Consider the following 16,677-nt stretch of genomic DNA (forward strand, 5'->3'; position numbering starts at 1 on the left):
GAAATGTTTTGTGGATGGATGAGACCAAAATAGAACATTTTGGTTTAAATGAGCAGTGTTATGTTTGGAGAAAGAAAACACTGCATTCCAGCATAAGAACCTTATCCCATCTGTGAAACATGGTGGTGCAGTATCATTGTTTGGGCCTGTTTTGCTGCATCTGGTCCAGGATGGTTTGCCGTTATTGATGGAACAATGAATTCTGAATTTTACCAGCAAATTCTGAAGGAAAATGTCAGGGCATCTGTCTGAGAACTGAATCTCAAGAGAAAGTGGGTCATGCAGCAAGACAACGACCCCAAACACACAAGTCGTTCTACCAAAGAATGGTTAAAGAAGAACAAAGCTAATGTTTTGGCATGACTGAGTCAAATTCCAGACCTTAATCCAATTGAAATTTTGTGGAAGGACCTGAAGCAAGCAGTTCATAGGAGGAAACCCACCAACATCACAGAGCTGAAGTGGTTCTGTACTGAGGAATGGGCTAAAATCCCTACAAGCTGTTGTGCAGGACTGATCAGCAGTTACAATGAATAGCAGTTACTGATCATCACTTTACCTGCAGTTACTGCTGCAAAAGGGGGTCACACCAGATACTGAAAGCAAAGATTCACATACTTTTGCCATTCACAAACACCGGATCATTTTTCTCAATAAATAAATTACAAAGTATATATTTTTGTCTCCTTTGTTTGATTGCATTCTCTTTGTCTACTTTCAGGATTTGTGTGAAAATCGAATTATGTTTTGGGTCATATTTATGCAGAAATATAGAAAAATCTAAACGGTTCACAAACTTTCAAGCAGCACTGTATGTCCTTGTAAAAGCACTCATTATAACCAATGTTTTTGTTGTGCTTCCTTAAATCCCAGCATTTCCGTTTATAGTAATTATTAGAGCCTTTCTGTCACATTCATCTCACTGACTAAGTTTCACAATCAGTCATTTTACACTGCCGCCCTCGTCTATCTATTTCTGCGAGTCTTTTTTGTTCATTAGTATTTTTAGTGGCGATGACAGACCATGTCATATCCCAAACAGTTTATAACACTGAAAGGATGTTCAGAGAGAGAGAGAGAGAAAAAGAGATAAAGAGCAAAAAATGATGGAAATAATTTGAAAAGAGTGTAAATAGCCCACTCACTTCAGTTAGAGTTTAGATTATTACATTCTGCAGGATTTGTTATTTTGGTATTTTAGCACACACACACACACACAGGTTTGTTTTTGTGAAAAGTGGGGACATCCCATAGGCATAGTGGTTTTTATACTGTACAAACTGTATGTGCTATTGCTCTACACCAACCCTACCCCTAAACCTACCCCTTACAGTAAACTTTGTGCAATTTCAGATTTTCAATAAAATAATTTTTATTATTTTCAATAATATAATTTTTCAGCATTCTGTGTGATTTATAAGTGGGGACATGGGGAAATGTCCTGAAAAGTCACCTTCTCCTTGTAATACCTATGTCATACCCTCATATATATATATATATATATATATATATATATATATATACTGTATATATACTAACAGTCAAATTCTGGAATAATTAATGTTTTCAAAAGGAATCTCTTATGCTCACTAAAGTTGACTTAATCAGAAACAGTAAAAACAGTAAAAATATGAAGAACTATTACAATTTAAAATAACTGTTTAATAAAGTGTTATATATTCCTGTGATAGAAAATCTAAATTATCAGCATTCATTTCTTCAGTCTTCAGTGTCATGTCTAATATGCTGATTTGGTGCTCAAGAAACATTTGTTATTATAATCAATTTAGAAAACAGTTGTGCTGCTTAATATTTTTGTGGAAACTGCTACAATTTTTTTTTTTCAAGATTCTTTAAAGAACAAAAAAGTGGGCTTTGGGTTCAACTCAAGAGCAAATCTATGCTGTATGCTGTACTTCACTGTAGCTGACTCTGACTGTTTTATGTAGATTGTTTTCAAGTAGCCAGTGGTTCTCAACTAGGCAGCTGGGACTCACTAGGCAGCCTCAGCAAGCCTAGCCAAGAGGGCCACAATACGCTTTAAATTTAAGTTTAGTTATATATAGTTACAGCATAATCTTAATTACAACGCTAAAAAATAAAAATAAAGATGCACAACATCAAACTGACATTTTTTAAACTTTATTTAGCATGTGTATCTGGGTGCAAAGCTTTATACAAAACACCACCTTGTGCGCCATCTGCTGGTGCACCTTGAGTAAATGTTTTACATCTATAACAAATATAACAAGTTTTAATTCACAAAGCTTTTAATGCCATGTCTGGGCTACTAATTTGTAATTTTCTTCACTTTTAGGCAACCTGTAACAGGCCCTCTACATAGAACCATAGTTAAAGTGCAGTTGTTTATTAATTTACAGGAAGCAATGTTTCAGGACGTTTACAGGTTCTGGCAAGATTTTGAGAAGTTATGAACCAACATTACAACAGTAACAAATTCAGTCAGTTTCACTAAACTTCTTATAAATATTCCCTTTATCTGGAGTAATACTGATATATTTGTAAAAGAGATCTTACAGACAGTAGACTAAATAACAGCTACTTCATTAGGAGCACCGAGGAGGATGTGATTCACACAGTGTCCAGCAGAGGGCTCCTACAACCAACGAGCATGTAAACATTTGCGGAGTATTGTTTGTGCACATGTATGGATTAACTGCTTAGCTGGCGTTATAGTTAGTTGAAGATACAATCGGCATAGGCGTAATTTGCGGGTGGGACGGGTGGGCCATGTCCCCACCACTTTTTGCCAGGGTTGATATTGTCCCTACCACTTTTTGAAAGTAATTGAAAAATATATTGCGGAAGGTATGTATTAAAGGGAAAACAAGATCAACAAATCATTCTTCATAATCTAATTAGGGTGATAAAAAACAACAACAACATTTGACTCCTTACGCATGCATAACTCGTGCAGTGTAATAACAATGTGATTTGACTGTCGCACTTTTCGTGTCATTAGGTTATAGCATTTTATTTAAAAAATGGAGAGCTTCCTTGTGCTAAGTAGGCCTGCCCTCTACTAAATATTTTTCTAGTCAACTAGTCGCACGTTATATTAAATTGATTAATATATTAACCATACTTAAATATAGGCTATAGGCAGACGTATTAGGCTAGAGCTTATTCTGCGCTCAAGCTCGCGCATAAAGCAATTGCCTCAAAGCACCGCCAAAGTGATTATGAACGTGTCGGGGGAAAAGAAGGCATTTTAATGATTTGTTAATAAACTAGTGCTTTCTGAGTCAGTGTCGGGTGCAAAGATGAGGTTGCCGAATGCTGACTCGCCATCTCCACATGGCCTTTAATAGAAATGCACCTTTTCAAAATTAAAGAATATTACAAAATCGAGTGGACGAGTTTTCCTTATATTTATTTTATTTTTCATATAAAATTATAATAACCTGTTTTGGTTATATTTACTATTAATTGCAGAAGGTGCGTTCAGCAAAAATGATGCAAATGTTGATGGTTTTCACGCTTAAGTCAAGTAAAAGACCGCTTCTTAAACCAGAGAAGGTGAACATGTTGGTATTCTTGTGAGGGGAAAAAAACAAACAAGCACTGTCACCGAAAGCAAGTTTAGTTTTACTTTTCTTTTTGTTTTCATTTTGAAAAGCTTATCTTTGATGTTTACCTCACCTTATGCTATGGAGGCTCTCTCTCTCTCTCTCTCTTTTTTTGATTCCTCAGTGTTTGCTAAACATTCTGTAATTTATTAGTCATTATATAGCCTAATACAGCGTGTAGGCCTATGCCATACCTCATCTTATTCGTTTTTGTTAATAACGTTTTGTAAGCTAGTTTGTAATTGAATCTTACTGTTTTATTGTTGTTGTGCATTTTAGTTAAAAATAATGAATCCATCTTTTTTTTTGTCTTGAAAGGTGTATAGTTGTAAGCTAAACAGACAATTATATTTTATTGTAAAACCTGACAAGATCGTGAAATCGAAAGTGAAAGCATCCGAAGCCCGGCTTATAACATGGCAAAAGAGGAACTCCCGTTCACAAAATTCAAATCACAAATAATACTACTGATGAAAAAGAACGGGTTGAATGTTAACTACTTTCGTTTCCATATAACTATAAACTACGATAAAAGTTCATCAGCATGCATTGATTAATAGCATGTTGTTGGCAAAAAAAAAAAAAACCTGCTGTGCAACCAACTGAGAAAGTTAATCGCAAAAGAGCAAGCAGTGGGAAGAATGAGTCTGGAGCCCTGAATTGCCCAGCTCCCTCTGACAATGATCTAGCACCCCCTCAGCACCTGCGTTCAAAATTATCTGGAGCCGCCCCTGGTACATCGATGTATTTTTGAAAAGCAAAAATTAAGTTTGTCCAACTGTAAACCCAGTCCCCAAGTAAATTCGTTTATTAAATAAAAAAAAAACTAGCAAAACGAGTTGCGCGGTGTCCCCACCACTTTTCAAAGCAAAGTTACGCCACTGACAATCGGTATTTACTAGAGTATATATTCATTTGCAAATCAAACAGATTTGACCTGTTTGGTCAAAAAAAAAAAAAGCATGTCATATCACATTTTAATGGTGGTCCCTTTATGATTTATAATATCTTTATGATTGATATATTCATAGTCTTTTATATATATACAGTGGGGAAAAAAAGTATTTAGTCAGCCACCAATTGTGCAAGTTCTCCCACTTAAAAAGATGAGAGAGGCCTGTAATTTTCATCATAGATATACCTCAACTATGAGAGAAAAAAATTAGAAAAAAAATCCAGAAAATCACATTGTAGGATTTTTTAAGAATTTATTTGCAAATTATGGTGGAAAATAAGTATTTGGTCTTAATTTTTTTGCAACAAAAACACTGGACGGTGGAAGATAACCAGTGCCTTCATTTTTCATATTTTCTTCGTGTAATGTTCACGGTCACAAGGCTGACTACTTATTGCTCCTTATTAAGATCCAGCAACTAATGTGCATTAAAAAAATAGTAAAGAGGATGGGGAAGTGGTCAATTTCCTGCTATGAACAGGAGAGATAACACACCGCATACCATCACAGGGTCAAGAGTCAACCTCTGCAAAACAGGTTCACTGAAAGGTTAGTAAAATATTTCTTTCCACCATACATTGTGTAGTTTTGTAAAGAAAAACTAATAAGAAATAGAAACCAGTTTTCAAAGTCATAGGTCAGGTATAGAGGGCTTATGAAGAGGCACTTTTGTTGGAACTGGCTCGCTGGGCTGCTTGACGCCGACAGTGCAGGTAAACATAAAGAGGGTTGATGAAGGCCAGGAGACTCAGAACGGTCAGACCGATGTTCACCTAGAGAAATCAATTATTACAGTTTAAATCAACACTTGATCGAAAACAGGGGCTTTTTAAAATGTCAGAAATTCTTTGAATAAACAGTTCTTTTGTTTTTTTCTTGATGGGTGTGTGAACAGAACATAATCGTTTCAAACTTCTCAGAAAAATGACAAATATACTGAATCTTTGTCTGCCAAACAAATGTCTTTCATTGCTTAGGACTAGAGGATTTCAAACGATAAACAGCTGTTTCTTATTCTGAAGCTGACTCCAACCTTTTTTCTTCCTAAGAAATAGAAAAATGTGAGCTGTTTGTCAGACTTGAATAGGCTAAGAGAAACAAGTTCCAAGGAAAGACAAAGCCATAGAAATAAATAATAATAAAAAAACGACTCAATAAACCATAATCAATATTTCTGTGTACATATCTGCAATAATCACACACTATGAAAGCTAAAACATGATCTCCACTGGAAGGTTATAATACAGTTGGGTCATTTGCATGTTTATTTTAATCTAAAGTTGTGGTCACATTTACTGTTGTTCTGTGAAATTTCACAGGTAAAATCCTGTCATTTAAATAGGAATCAACATAATCAGTCATTTCACGTGAGAGCGAAAGATTTTGCAGTGCAGATTTTGCAATGAGTTCAAGTTGGATTTTCTGAATTGAACGTGACTTCTACGTGAACTCATATATCGCTACACTATTGACAAGAGACAATGGATATTTCTTTGCCAGTGAAATTTTGCTAATGTGACCTCACCTTATCACAAAATGCACGTACGTGTGGGAAGGACAAACTAAAAGCATTCAGAAGCTTACATAAAAAGGGTCTCCACCCAGTGGTCCTTTAATGAGAGTGAAGCAGGGATACTGGAGCAGTGAGACCACAGCTGAGAGAGCCATCACCATTCCATATAGCTTTCCGAAATGTACGGATGGAAACCTGAAAAATAAAAACTACCTTCACAAACATATTCACAATTATACATAAACTACTAATACCTGTACTTGCAGATAATCTAATATTAATGAAATAAAGGGCCACTTAAGTGTACTTAGAGACTACACTGTCATGACTGGATTTTAACACCGTTAAATGCACATTTTAAAAATGCACTTTTTTAATAATGTTTTACTTTAAAGTACATTTTAAATCATTTTAATAACCTTTTGTCATGCTTAAAAGATGTTATTTAATACATTTTAAATAGTTCTTCTCTAAATAAATTATTAAAACAAATCAAACTTACTAATGCCTCCCCAATCTAATTTGCGTAAAAGTTGTTGTGTGACAAATCTGCATTTTAGCAGATAATAGCCTATACAGTATATACAGTTTGTCTGTTGCATAAATGGATATTCAGCATTTTTTACAAAGTACACCAACTGCAGATAAATCTGGACCTAACCAATGATGATGATGAAAAAGATGATGATGCTAATGCCATGCTTGATGACTATGACCCGGACAATCTCATAAAGGTGAATCAGATAGCAGCTCAGTGTTCTACATTTATGTCAGGAATTTAATAAATGCTCTTTTTGGTCTAGGGAGTGAGTTTTCTAATGTTTTCATATAATGCATACTCAATACTTCCAAAGAAAATGTGATTTTTCATCATATGACCCTAAGAAAATGTGTGCATTTACGTGCTGACCTGGTTCTCGCTGCTTTCCTTTGTGGCGATCCATGATGAGACCATTCCAGGGGGCACACAGGATCCCACACAGCTGAGTAAATGCAAACGCATTTGTGTATCTACTGACTGTGAGCAAAAACAACATGACTGTTTACAGCCGAGAAAATGACAAAAACTCAAGCTCATGAGTTTACACACATGACACAGTCTGAGCCTGTTGGCATGTCTATATCTGTTCATACTGCTCAAAGGCATGGCTTCACCTGCCCATAAATAGCTGGACATGAAGATAAAGAGACTGTGTGTCTGTGTGGTATACCAAGGCCTGGGTCTCCAGCAGCCAGATGATTCAGCATCGGGTTTAAGGTCCCGATGAACAAGTAGTGTCTCAACTGCATCACTGAAAGCCACAGCAGATGCCACAAGAAGAACCAGGAAAGCAAACAGCTCTTGAAACTTCGCTCTGACAAAAACACATACATTCATGATGTTGACACTTCACATGATATATTTCACAATGAAGTATTAGTAAAAGTAAAAGGGGAATGAACATGTAATGCAAGTGCTTAGCCACATTATTGTCCTGAATTTTCTCTGCTATTGTGACTGTTGACTGTTGTTTCAAGCACATCAAGCACTTAGATAGGAAGTGACCATAAAATCACTAGTACCGGTAAATGCATTGTAAGAAATATCTTTACATGCTTCAGTTTACAGAAAATGTAATAACCAGCATAATAATACAGATGGTAAAACTGATAAATCAAAGTTAATCATAAGTGGCCTGTCCAGAAAGAAAATTAATTTATAAAATATAATCATATGTGATGTGTCACGCAGGCACTGGGAATGTCTTTTTATTATTTTCCACCATAAATTCTGTGGTAATTCATAGATTTACAATACTTGCGATAACCATACATTTGACAGTATTTTACAGTAAAATTGCATATAATATGATCTTAAGCCATTTACAGATATTCACCATATATGATAACATAACTTAGAGTAAACAAATTCATAGGTTTTGACTAACATTTTTTCAATAAACATTACAGCCCTTTTTTACAGTGTATGTTACATTGTAGTTTTATGTTTTTTTTTCTTAAACATGTGTGGGCTATTCTGACAGTCATCTTTATACTGCAAAGGTATATAGTAGACACAGCATATGTATTATAAAAAGGTGTGTTTAGTGGCACCGCTGTGAAGTGTTGAACATGTCCTTACCCATTTTGTCTGTGTTTTGGCCTTGAGGAGAAGTCTCTTTAAATGGCATTTCCTCCTCAGACTGGGAAGTTTGGATGTTTTTCTCTTCGACCTTTGCAACTGCATAATCCCGAGTCCCTCCACATTTCATCCTACCACAGTAAATAAGAGACAGACACAGGCAATGCATTGTTAGAGGAAACATATCCGGTATAGACAGTGAAGCATAAAGTCAATCTGTGAAGACCAAGCATTCTGAATACCATCATTCTGAAGTAGGTATTTCACCTTAAAAAAAACAAGACAGAGGGAAAAAAAGACAAAAGAAATGAGTAGATAATATGAAATTATTCTTTCATATTATACATTCATGCCCTTCTTCCATTCATTGCAAAAACACTTGAATGAGCTGTATTTAACCAAGTCTCTGCCTTTCTCACACAGAACAACCTACTCGACAGCAACCAGTCTGGTTTCAGAAGTGGACATTCAATGAGACCTTGCTCTCAGTTGTTGAAGCCCTAAGACTGGCAAGAGCGGATTTCAAATCTTCAACACTTATCTTGCTGGATCTGTCCACTGCTTTTGACACAGTTAACCACCAGATCCTCCTATCAACCCTATTAGCAAAGGGCATCTCAGGAACCGCACTCCAGTGGTTTGAGTCTTACCTCTCAGATAGGTCCTTCAAGGTATCTTGGAGAGGTGAGGTGTCTATACAACATCAAGAAGACCAGGCCCTTTCTTTCGGAACATGCTTCACAACTCCTTGTTCAAGCTCTTGTTCTGTCCAGGCTGGAATATTGCAATGCTCTCTTGGTAGTTCTTCAAGCCAGTTCTATCAAACATTTACAATTAATCCAGAACGTGGCAGCAAGATAAATTTAATGAGCCGAAAAGAACGCACGTCACACCTCTGTTTATCAATTTGCACTGGCTACCAATAGCTGCTTGCATAAAATTCAAATCATTGATGTTTGCCTACAAAACCAGTACTGGCTCTGCACACCTTTACCTAAATTCATTACTTCAGACTTCTGTGCCCTCTAGAAGCTTGCGTTCTGCAAGTGAACATGGCTTTATTGTGCCATCCTAACGAGGCACAAAATCACTTTCACAGACGTTTAAATTAAATGTTCCCTCCTGGTGGAATGACCTGCCCAACTCAATCCGAGCAGCTGAATCCTTAGCCATCTTCAAGAATCGGCTAAAAACACATCTCTTCCATCTTTATTTGACCCTCTAACTCTAGAACTCTCTATTCTAATTCTATTCTTTAAAAAAACGTGCCCCTTTTAGACTTGCACTCTATTCATTTACTAACTGCTTGTTTTCTTAAAAAAAAATCTACTTTTCTTTATTATACAACTAACAAAAGCAAAAAAGGCCTCTAACACTAGCTTGCTCTATTCTTTTTCGATTCTATCGGTTTTCTTTTTATTTATTATATAATTTTAAAAACCCTTGCTACATGTACTACGTTAAGCTAACTGAGACTTGTTATAGAACTTGCATATCATTGCTCTTTTGTTGATTTTGATTGCTTCCATTGTCCTCATTTGTAAGTCGCTTTGGATAAAAGCGTCTGCTAAATGACTAAATGTAATGTAATGAAATAATAAAACAATACGAAACAAAACTGCTCATCTTGGTGTTTGTTGTTTTCCTGCAGGCAAAGTTCTCATATTGTTTGCAGATAATACAAATATTTAAAAAAAACTCTTCTCTGCATGTTTCTGAAGGAAGAGGTGTTGAATGTTTTGTTTACCCATAGGTGTAGTTCTCCGGAAGCGGGTATGGGATATGTGTACGAGGCATCAGCACAAATGTCCGGAACAGATGAATGACACTGCAGCAGGCCAAGAAGAGGAAAGACCCTTGCAAAGAGACTCCATCCTCATACAGCAACTGAAAGAGATAGATGTGACCACCATGATTCAAGATTTCACCAGCAATCTTATCTTTCTCTCCAGTGTGAGGTATTTTATTTGCCTCTTACCTTGATGATGAGGAAAACTGCAGAGGAAGAATCAAATGCTCCATTATACAGAGTGATTATAGTGGAGCGGTGCGTGCCAAAGAGATTCGCCACCTAAAGACAGCAGATGAGATTTCTGCTTGATCATACACAAAACATCCTATAAGAGGACATTTCATAGTTAAAGGGTTCATATAATGGAAAAGAAGAAAAAGGACTATTTCTTGCTCTTTCGAAAAAAGAGATTTATGTTCTGTGTGGAGATATGCTTTACAAAGATGTTGGTCTGTATTGGACACAACAGCAACACCGCTTGCCTTCATAATCACTTCACAAAAGAAAAGGGTAGCCAAACATAAAGGTACTTTACATATAAAAGTTTTCTAAAACATGACATTTCATTCTAAAGGTCAGAAACAGACAGTGTTGGGGGTAACGCATTACAAGTCATGCAAGTTCCATTTGTAACAAAAATATCTGAGTCTTTTGTTATTAAAAATACTACCTTTACTGTCTTTATGTTTAGGGTCCCATATAATTATGATCTGATTATTTCCCTTTCAGATTCTTGATGAAGAGACATGTATACGCTCAACAACACATCACAGAAAAGAACATTTAAACAAGTCCAAAATTTATAGCCTTCATTCATGTTTCTCAGACACCCCAAACATTAACAACATACCATTCTTCATGGTGGATGTTTGATGAAACTTCTCAAGAAATTCTCTTTATAATCAATTCTCAGGTCACCTCATTGTTACACCTTTTTGAACTCTTAAAAAACCCTTGAGGTCTTTCAACCCACAAACATGGCTCATTAATGACAGAATCACAAGCTTTTTTTCTATGAGCATTCACTAATATTTTAGTGAAATTAACTTAACTAAAAGTAAATCTGACTGTTATGTTTTACAGTAAATTACTGTTTTTTTCCTTGAATTAATGGTAATCTACTGGCAGCTCGGTTGCCAGCATGTTACTGTTTTTCTACAGTTTGTTGGCATAAATTAATTACTGTTTATTACGTTTTTTTTGGGGGGGGGGGGGGTCATTTTACATATTTAACCCTTTAAACCCCACAGCACAATCCTCAGTTTTAAATGAACACATAATGTGTCCACACTAAAGTGTTAAAGTAACACCTAAAATCAGAATTACCAGCTTCACACTACCAACCGGATTGACTTTATTTCTGTCAGACGTCTAGAGAAGACGGCTACTCCATGATGATCAGCGTTTACTTTATTTGGGTTCTTGAACCTTGGCTTTTTAACATTAACTTTTCTTTGTCTGCTGTAACAACGTGTTTTTGAAAAATGTTTATGGCAAAAAAGAGTCAAAAAAGAAATCTGGTATTTCTTTATGAACTGATAATAATAATCATGCTCTTACTCCTGATTTACTGATTATAGCCATTGTCTCTTCTCCTACTAAATATTGATACTACAACAAAGAACAAGCACAGCAGAACAATCAATTATAAAAATTAACAAAACTTGTCATTTAGACACACACATCAAGTATCAGCATATGAATCTCAACAATGGTAGCAATCCACAAAATAAATAAACAGATCCATTCTAAACATCACAAAACATGCTACCAAAACTCAACACAAAAACAAAAGCAAAAATAAAAGCGCATAGTAAGAATTCAAGAAAATAAGTGGACAATTCAGTGCCGCAACTTATTCATGCCGCAATGCATGCTGGGAGTCATGGGTGAGTTTTGTACTGTGCTGGTACCCAGCATGCATTGCAGCATGAAGCTTTTGATGGTCACCATTTTTGAGATACATATGCTGATTCTTGATGTCTCTCTTTGAGTATAAATGATATAGTAGTTTGTAAATGCTTCTTATTGTCACAATAGTAATCAATGTCATGCTGTAAAACATTGGGAAATTATGTTTTTTAAACAGCATGCATATAATTATATGTCAATTTAGCAAATCATGACTATTTCAAATAAACATCACCTGACCAACCATAACCATTCCGCCATGACAAATGCATCTAAAAGACACAGTGGCTGTGGCTGAAGTCTGTTGTAGTTCTTGTGTTTGTCTTGTTTCTCTTTCCAACAGTGAATCTGCTCATTAACAGCAGGTGCTCATCAGTGTCTGAATTCACTCATTAGTTTTCATTCTCTCTGTCAGGTGGACTATACTCATGTAAGGAATTGTGAATGAGGGACATATGCTGATTCTTGATGTCTCTCTTTGAGTATAAATGATATAGTAGTTTGTACATGCTTCTTATTGTCACAATAGTAATCAATGTCATGCTGTAAAACATTGGGAAATTATGTTTTTTAAACAGCATGCATATAATTATATCTATATACATATGTCAATTTAGCAAATCATGACTATTTCAAATAAACATCACCTGACCAACCATAACCATTCCGCCATGACAAATGCATCTAAAAGACACAGTGGCTGTGGCTGAAGTCTGTTGTAGTTCTTGTGTTTGTCTTGTTTCTCTTTCCAACAGTGAATCTGCTCATTAACAGCAGGTGCTCATCAGTGTCTGAATTCACTCATTAGTTTTCATTCTCTCTGTCAGGTGGACTATACTCATGTAAGGAATTGTGAATGAGGGTGTAAGTTGTGATTTGAAACACAGTCTCTGAGTGTCGACTTTGAACGCCATTTATTCACGATATATAGCAGCAGGCCACTTTCTCGAAAATGACAAATATTACCCAGAATGCACTGTTTTAATGGAAAACGGCATGTTACTGTCAAAAGTTGCCCTTTTTTTTTTTACAGCAAAAAACAGTGCAGCATGTGAAGGTCAAATCAGAAAGTACCCTCATATCCTGAGAAAACCCAGTGAAAAGCTTTTTTGAAGCAGCTCATGCATTTGTTGCTACATATCACAATGGGTTTGAAGCCTCACTGCATAATGAAATATTCAGTACCTGTATGTTGGTCATCAAGAACAGAATTCCTCCCACAGCAATGAAGGACAGAGCAGGGAAGAGGAGGACGGAGTTCACTGCAGGAGTGAAAATCGGTTATGACTATAAACAAACTGAAATGTATCAATATACCAAAGGTCAAATAAAGATAAAAAAACTATTTACCAGGACTTGAAAAGGCTATTAACAACATTCCTGCAGTGTAAACCGATCTGTAAAGTAAATCATAACATGAGAATATGAGAGTGGTTAAATAAATAGGTGACAGAGCCTACTTGATGTTTTCTCTGCCCTTCTGTCTCAAAACATATGGAAACATAAGGGATTGAGTTATCTATACTGATTTAGATTTATGAGCCGAGAGATAAAGTGTCCCCAAAAATATTTGGACACTTAAGCCACACATAAAATACCTTTTAAAATTTTGGGGTCAGTAAGATTTTTTTAATACATTAACACTTTTATTCAGCAAGGATGCATTAAATTGCTCTTTCGAAATCAAAGAGACTTATGTGCTGTGTGGACATATGCTTTCAAAGAGGTTGGTCTGTATTGGACACAGCAGCAACACTGCTTGTCGTGATAATCACTTACAATTCAACATACATAAATCACACATAATTCAAATATAAAATAGTTATTTTAACTTGCAATAATATTTCACAATAGTATTGCGTGACTTGAACTTGTGTCCAAATACATTTGGTGACAACAACATTCAATCATTTCTGCCTTATTGTGCAATCTCTAAAGAGGCTGAAAACATCTAAATTCTCAGCACACCACAGATCACTCAGTCCTGCCAAATTTCCCTCCTTCCCTCAGTCGCAATATCACCCCTCTGTTCTCACACAATCTCTCTACTTTTTCCCACAGCAGAAATGAATGTCTATTTTAATACACTTCCCTCCTAATTGCTTTTGAGGCACAAACATATGGATAACAGGAGAGTGAACAGCCTTACAACGGACTTTAACCATTACTACACTCAAAATATAGCAATTTTGTGAATATAGTCATAGTGTTTATAAAAAAAAACACTAAAAAGTCCTTAAAATAAAATGATACAAGGACACACATCCCTTGCAAAAAGTACAACAACAATATGATGGCATCAGGTGGTAATACCCTAGTACTGCCTGATTACCATATTTGTTTACCATGGTATGCCGCAAGATATGCTGGAATACTTCACAGAATATCATAGTACTACCTTTTTTGTGTGGTTGTGATATTGGTATGCAGGACAGGCATCTTTAGCCAGACAAATACACAGCACTTTCACAGTTCCTATCACAAGACCACTCAAAGATTTCCTCTTATGTGTGACCATCTACGTCAAACTCCTCAGAAATGTAAGTTCCATGAGCCAAGGAGGCTCTATTTTAAAAGACTTTATACCAAAGTTTAAATGTAATGAAAAGTGCATTTAGACATGTCTACAGATCAACACTTTTGGGAAAAGGTCTATTTTAATTAAGTGTGCTTTTCAGTTGTATCATCCTGATATATTTTTGACTTTATGTCCCCCAAAAATGGCTAAATAAATTTTAATCCAGAAATTAAAAATGTACTCATTATAGATGCATTATATAAGTAATTGCATGTATAAATTGCATTTTGAATAAATAGATCTGGACAAAATGTGCCAAGTCATTGACCCTTTTATTCTAGGCAGAAAAAAAATCTATATTATTTAATTTTATTTATTTACTTACTTACTTACACTCTAGAAAATAAAGGTGCTTCACGATACCATAGAAGAACCTTTTTTTTTCTTTTTCTAAATGGTTCGAACCTTTAACAACCGAAGAACCTTTCTGCTTCACAAAAGGTTATTTGTGGTGAATAAAGGTTCACTCCAAAAAAAAAAAAGATACTTTAAACTAACTTATTTTTGGTTTTATTAGTGTTAAAATCATGGCTAATTTTCGTAAGGGAACATGGAAACTCAGAGAGAATAGGCTATTAGATGCGTTGGTGGTGGTGAAATTTTAATTATTTTACTGATTTGGTGTTATCAGATACTAACGTAATATGAGCATCATATGAGACAATGTCATACGATGTTGTAATTAAGACTTGCCGAAAATAAAATCTATAAAATACTTAAAGCATATCACAATGTTAGTTTAAACATTTAACCTAGATAAATGTGCGCTATTAGGTGCATATAGTCAAGTCAAGTCAAGTCTGCTTTATTGCTTCAACATCAGTGGAAACAAATTAAATACGCCGTAATTTTTGCTCATAAAGGTAAGAATAATACATTGTTCGGAACTGTAAAAGGTCTATTTTTATTTGTGTGCACTCACAATATCAAGAAAACATTGTGCTTTTGTAAAATAAAGAAAACAAATAGGATGCGCTTGCCGTCTCGGTCTTGAACAGGAGCGCTTCACAAAAATGCACCGAAACTCAGCAAATATTTTCCTTACAGTCATGATGAATATTTCTATCGAAAGCTTTAAATGGCTACAAAACGAAATAATTCAAATCCAAAACAAAAACTCAAAAACAAAGGTGTGTTTGAACTAAGAATCTGATGTTTCCCTCAGGTGTAGATCTGCTGAATATGCAAATGGTTCCATAACTTCATTCCTTATTTCCTCTTTACTGCTTAAGCTTTAACCCTTTCCTATACCAACTGTATGTGTGTGTGTATGTGTATGTTAGACCAGTTTAAGTGTTTATGTGTATGTTAGACCAGTTTAAGTGACACAACTTAGCATAGTTAATCTTAGGCTGAGCTACCAAATAGCTTTAACAATTAGGGATTAGCACTCTTTAATTGAAGCTTTTAAATACAGCATGTGTGTATGCAGTGTGAAGTAATTTGAATTTAACCTAATCCCTGGTTTCTGATTTTTCCCTTTCTTTTCCTTTTTTTTCTTCTCTTTCTATGTTTCTCAATCTTTAATTCGTCTCAGCGAATTTAACTATCTTAGATGTATCCTTCCTGAATGCTATGGCTCAGTTACTAGCTAATTAAATCTAAATTTAATTACATTTTAATTATGTTATTGGGTGCTTTTAGTGGCACAGTGAATAACGCGCTACAGAGGGCGGGGCACACATATGGCATGGCAACAGCATGGGAGCTGAACACGCATCAGCTGTGACCAGACATGGTGTGTTGCCCAACACAAATCAGTTGATCACGAGTGCTACTATTTGTTCCTAATACCAGATTGATTACTTTGTTTTAATACTAGCAGTCAGCTAATTTTAAATCCATTTACATGTATGCCTCCTTTGTTTTGATGTTCTCTATGAACCTCAAAAGGAACCAGAGACACTTCTATTTTTGATTTGTTTATTTTCAACATGTGCCCTAATTTTATGACCCTGTTACACAAGTCATCTAGACAAACACTAGGGCGTAACTATCATCCTGAGCACCAAATAATAAGCATAATCTGAATAGAAATGCTCTCCTTTTCCTTCTGCTTTTCCCTTTTCTCCTTCACTTCCTCAGAGATTGAGCCTGTTGGGATCCATCAGTAAATTCTGAGTGATAATTTGACAATAAGAGTAGTCTTAAGTCATCGATCAAAACCCTGTTTACACCCTTTTCAGCAAACATATGCTGACCCAAACCTATCTTAG

The 16,677-nt window shown here is 35.5% G+C and overlaps 1 protein-coding gene across 1 annotated transcript in view; it reads right to left on the reverse strand.

The window, feature by feature from the left end:
* Nucleotides 1-4,839: 4,839 nt before the first annotated feature.
* slc43a3b (solute carrier family 43 member 3b) overlaps nt 4,840-16,677 on the reverse strand; it is a 14,146-nt gene continuing 2,308 nt past the window's right edge. The window contains exons 4-12 of the mRNA XM_016259252.1: nt 13,234-13,280; nt 13,069-13,145; nt 10,159-10,251; nt 9,928-10,067; nt 8,181-8,311; nt 7,270-7,413; nt 6,938-7,076; nt 6,130-6,253; nt 4,840-5,318 (exon numbers count right to left, since the gene is read on the reverse strand). Coding sequence (XP_016114738.1) covers nt 5,199-5,318; nt 6,130-6,253; nt 6,938-7,076; nt 7,270-7,413; nt 8,181-8,311; nt 9,928-10,067; nt 10,159-10,251; nt 13,069-13,145; nt 13,234-13,280 — 1,015 coding nt within the window. The 3' untranslated portion in view covers nt 4,840-5,198. The remainder of the gene's footprint in view (nt 5,319-6,129; nt 6,254-6,937; nt 7,077-7,269; nt 7,414-8,180; nt 8,312-9,927; nt 10,068-10,158; nt 10,252-13,068; nt 13,146-13,233; nt 13,281-16,677) is intronic.

The sequence above is a fragment of the Sinocyclocheilus grahami genome, unplaced genomic scaffold (genome assembly GCF_001515645.1).
Source record: "Sinocyclocheilus grahami isolate Dianchi unplaced genomic scaffold, SAMN03320097.WGS_v1.1 scaffold1816.1, whole genome shotgun sequence".
NCBI lineage: Eukaryota > Metazoa > Chordata > Actinopteri > Cypriniformes > Cyprinidae > Sinocyclocheilus > Sinocyclocheilus grahami.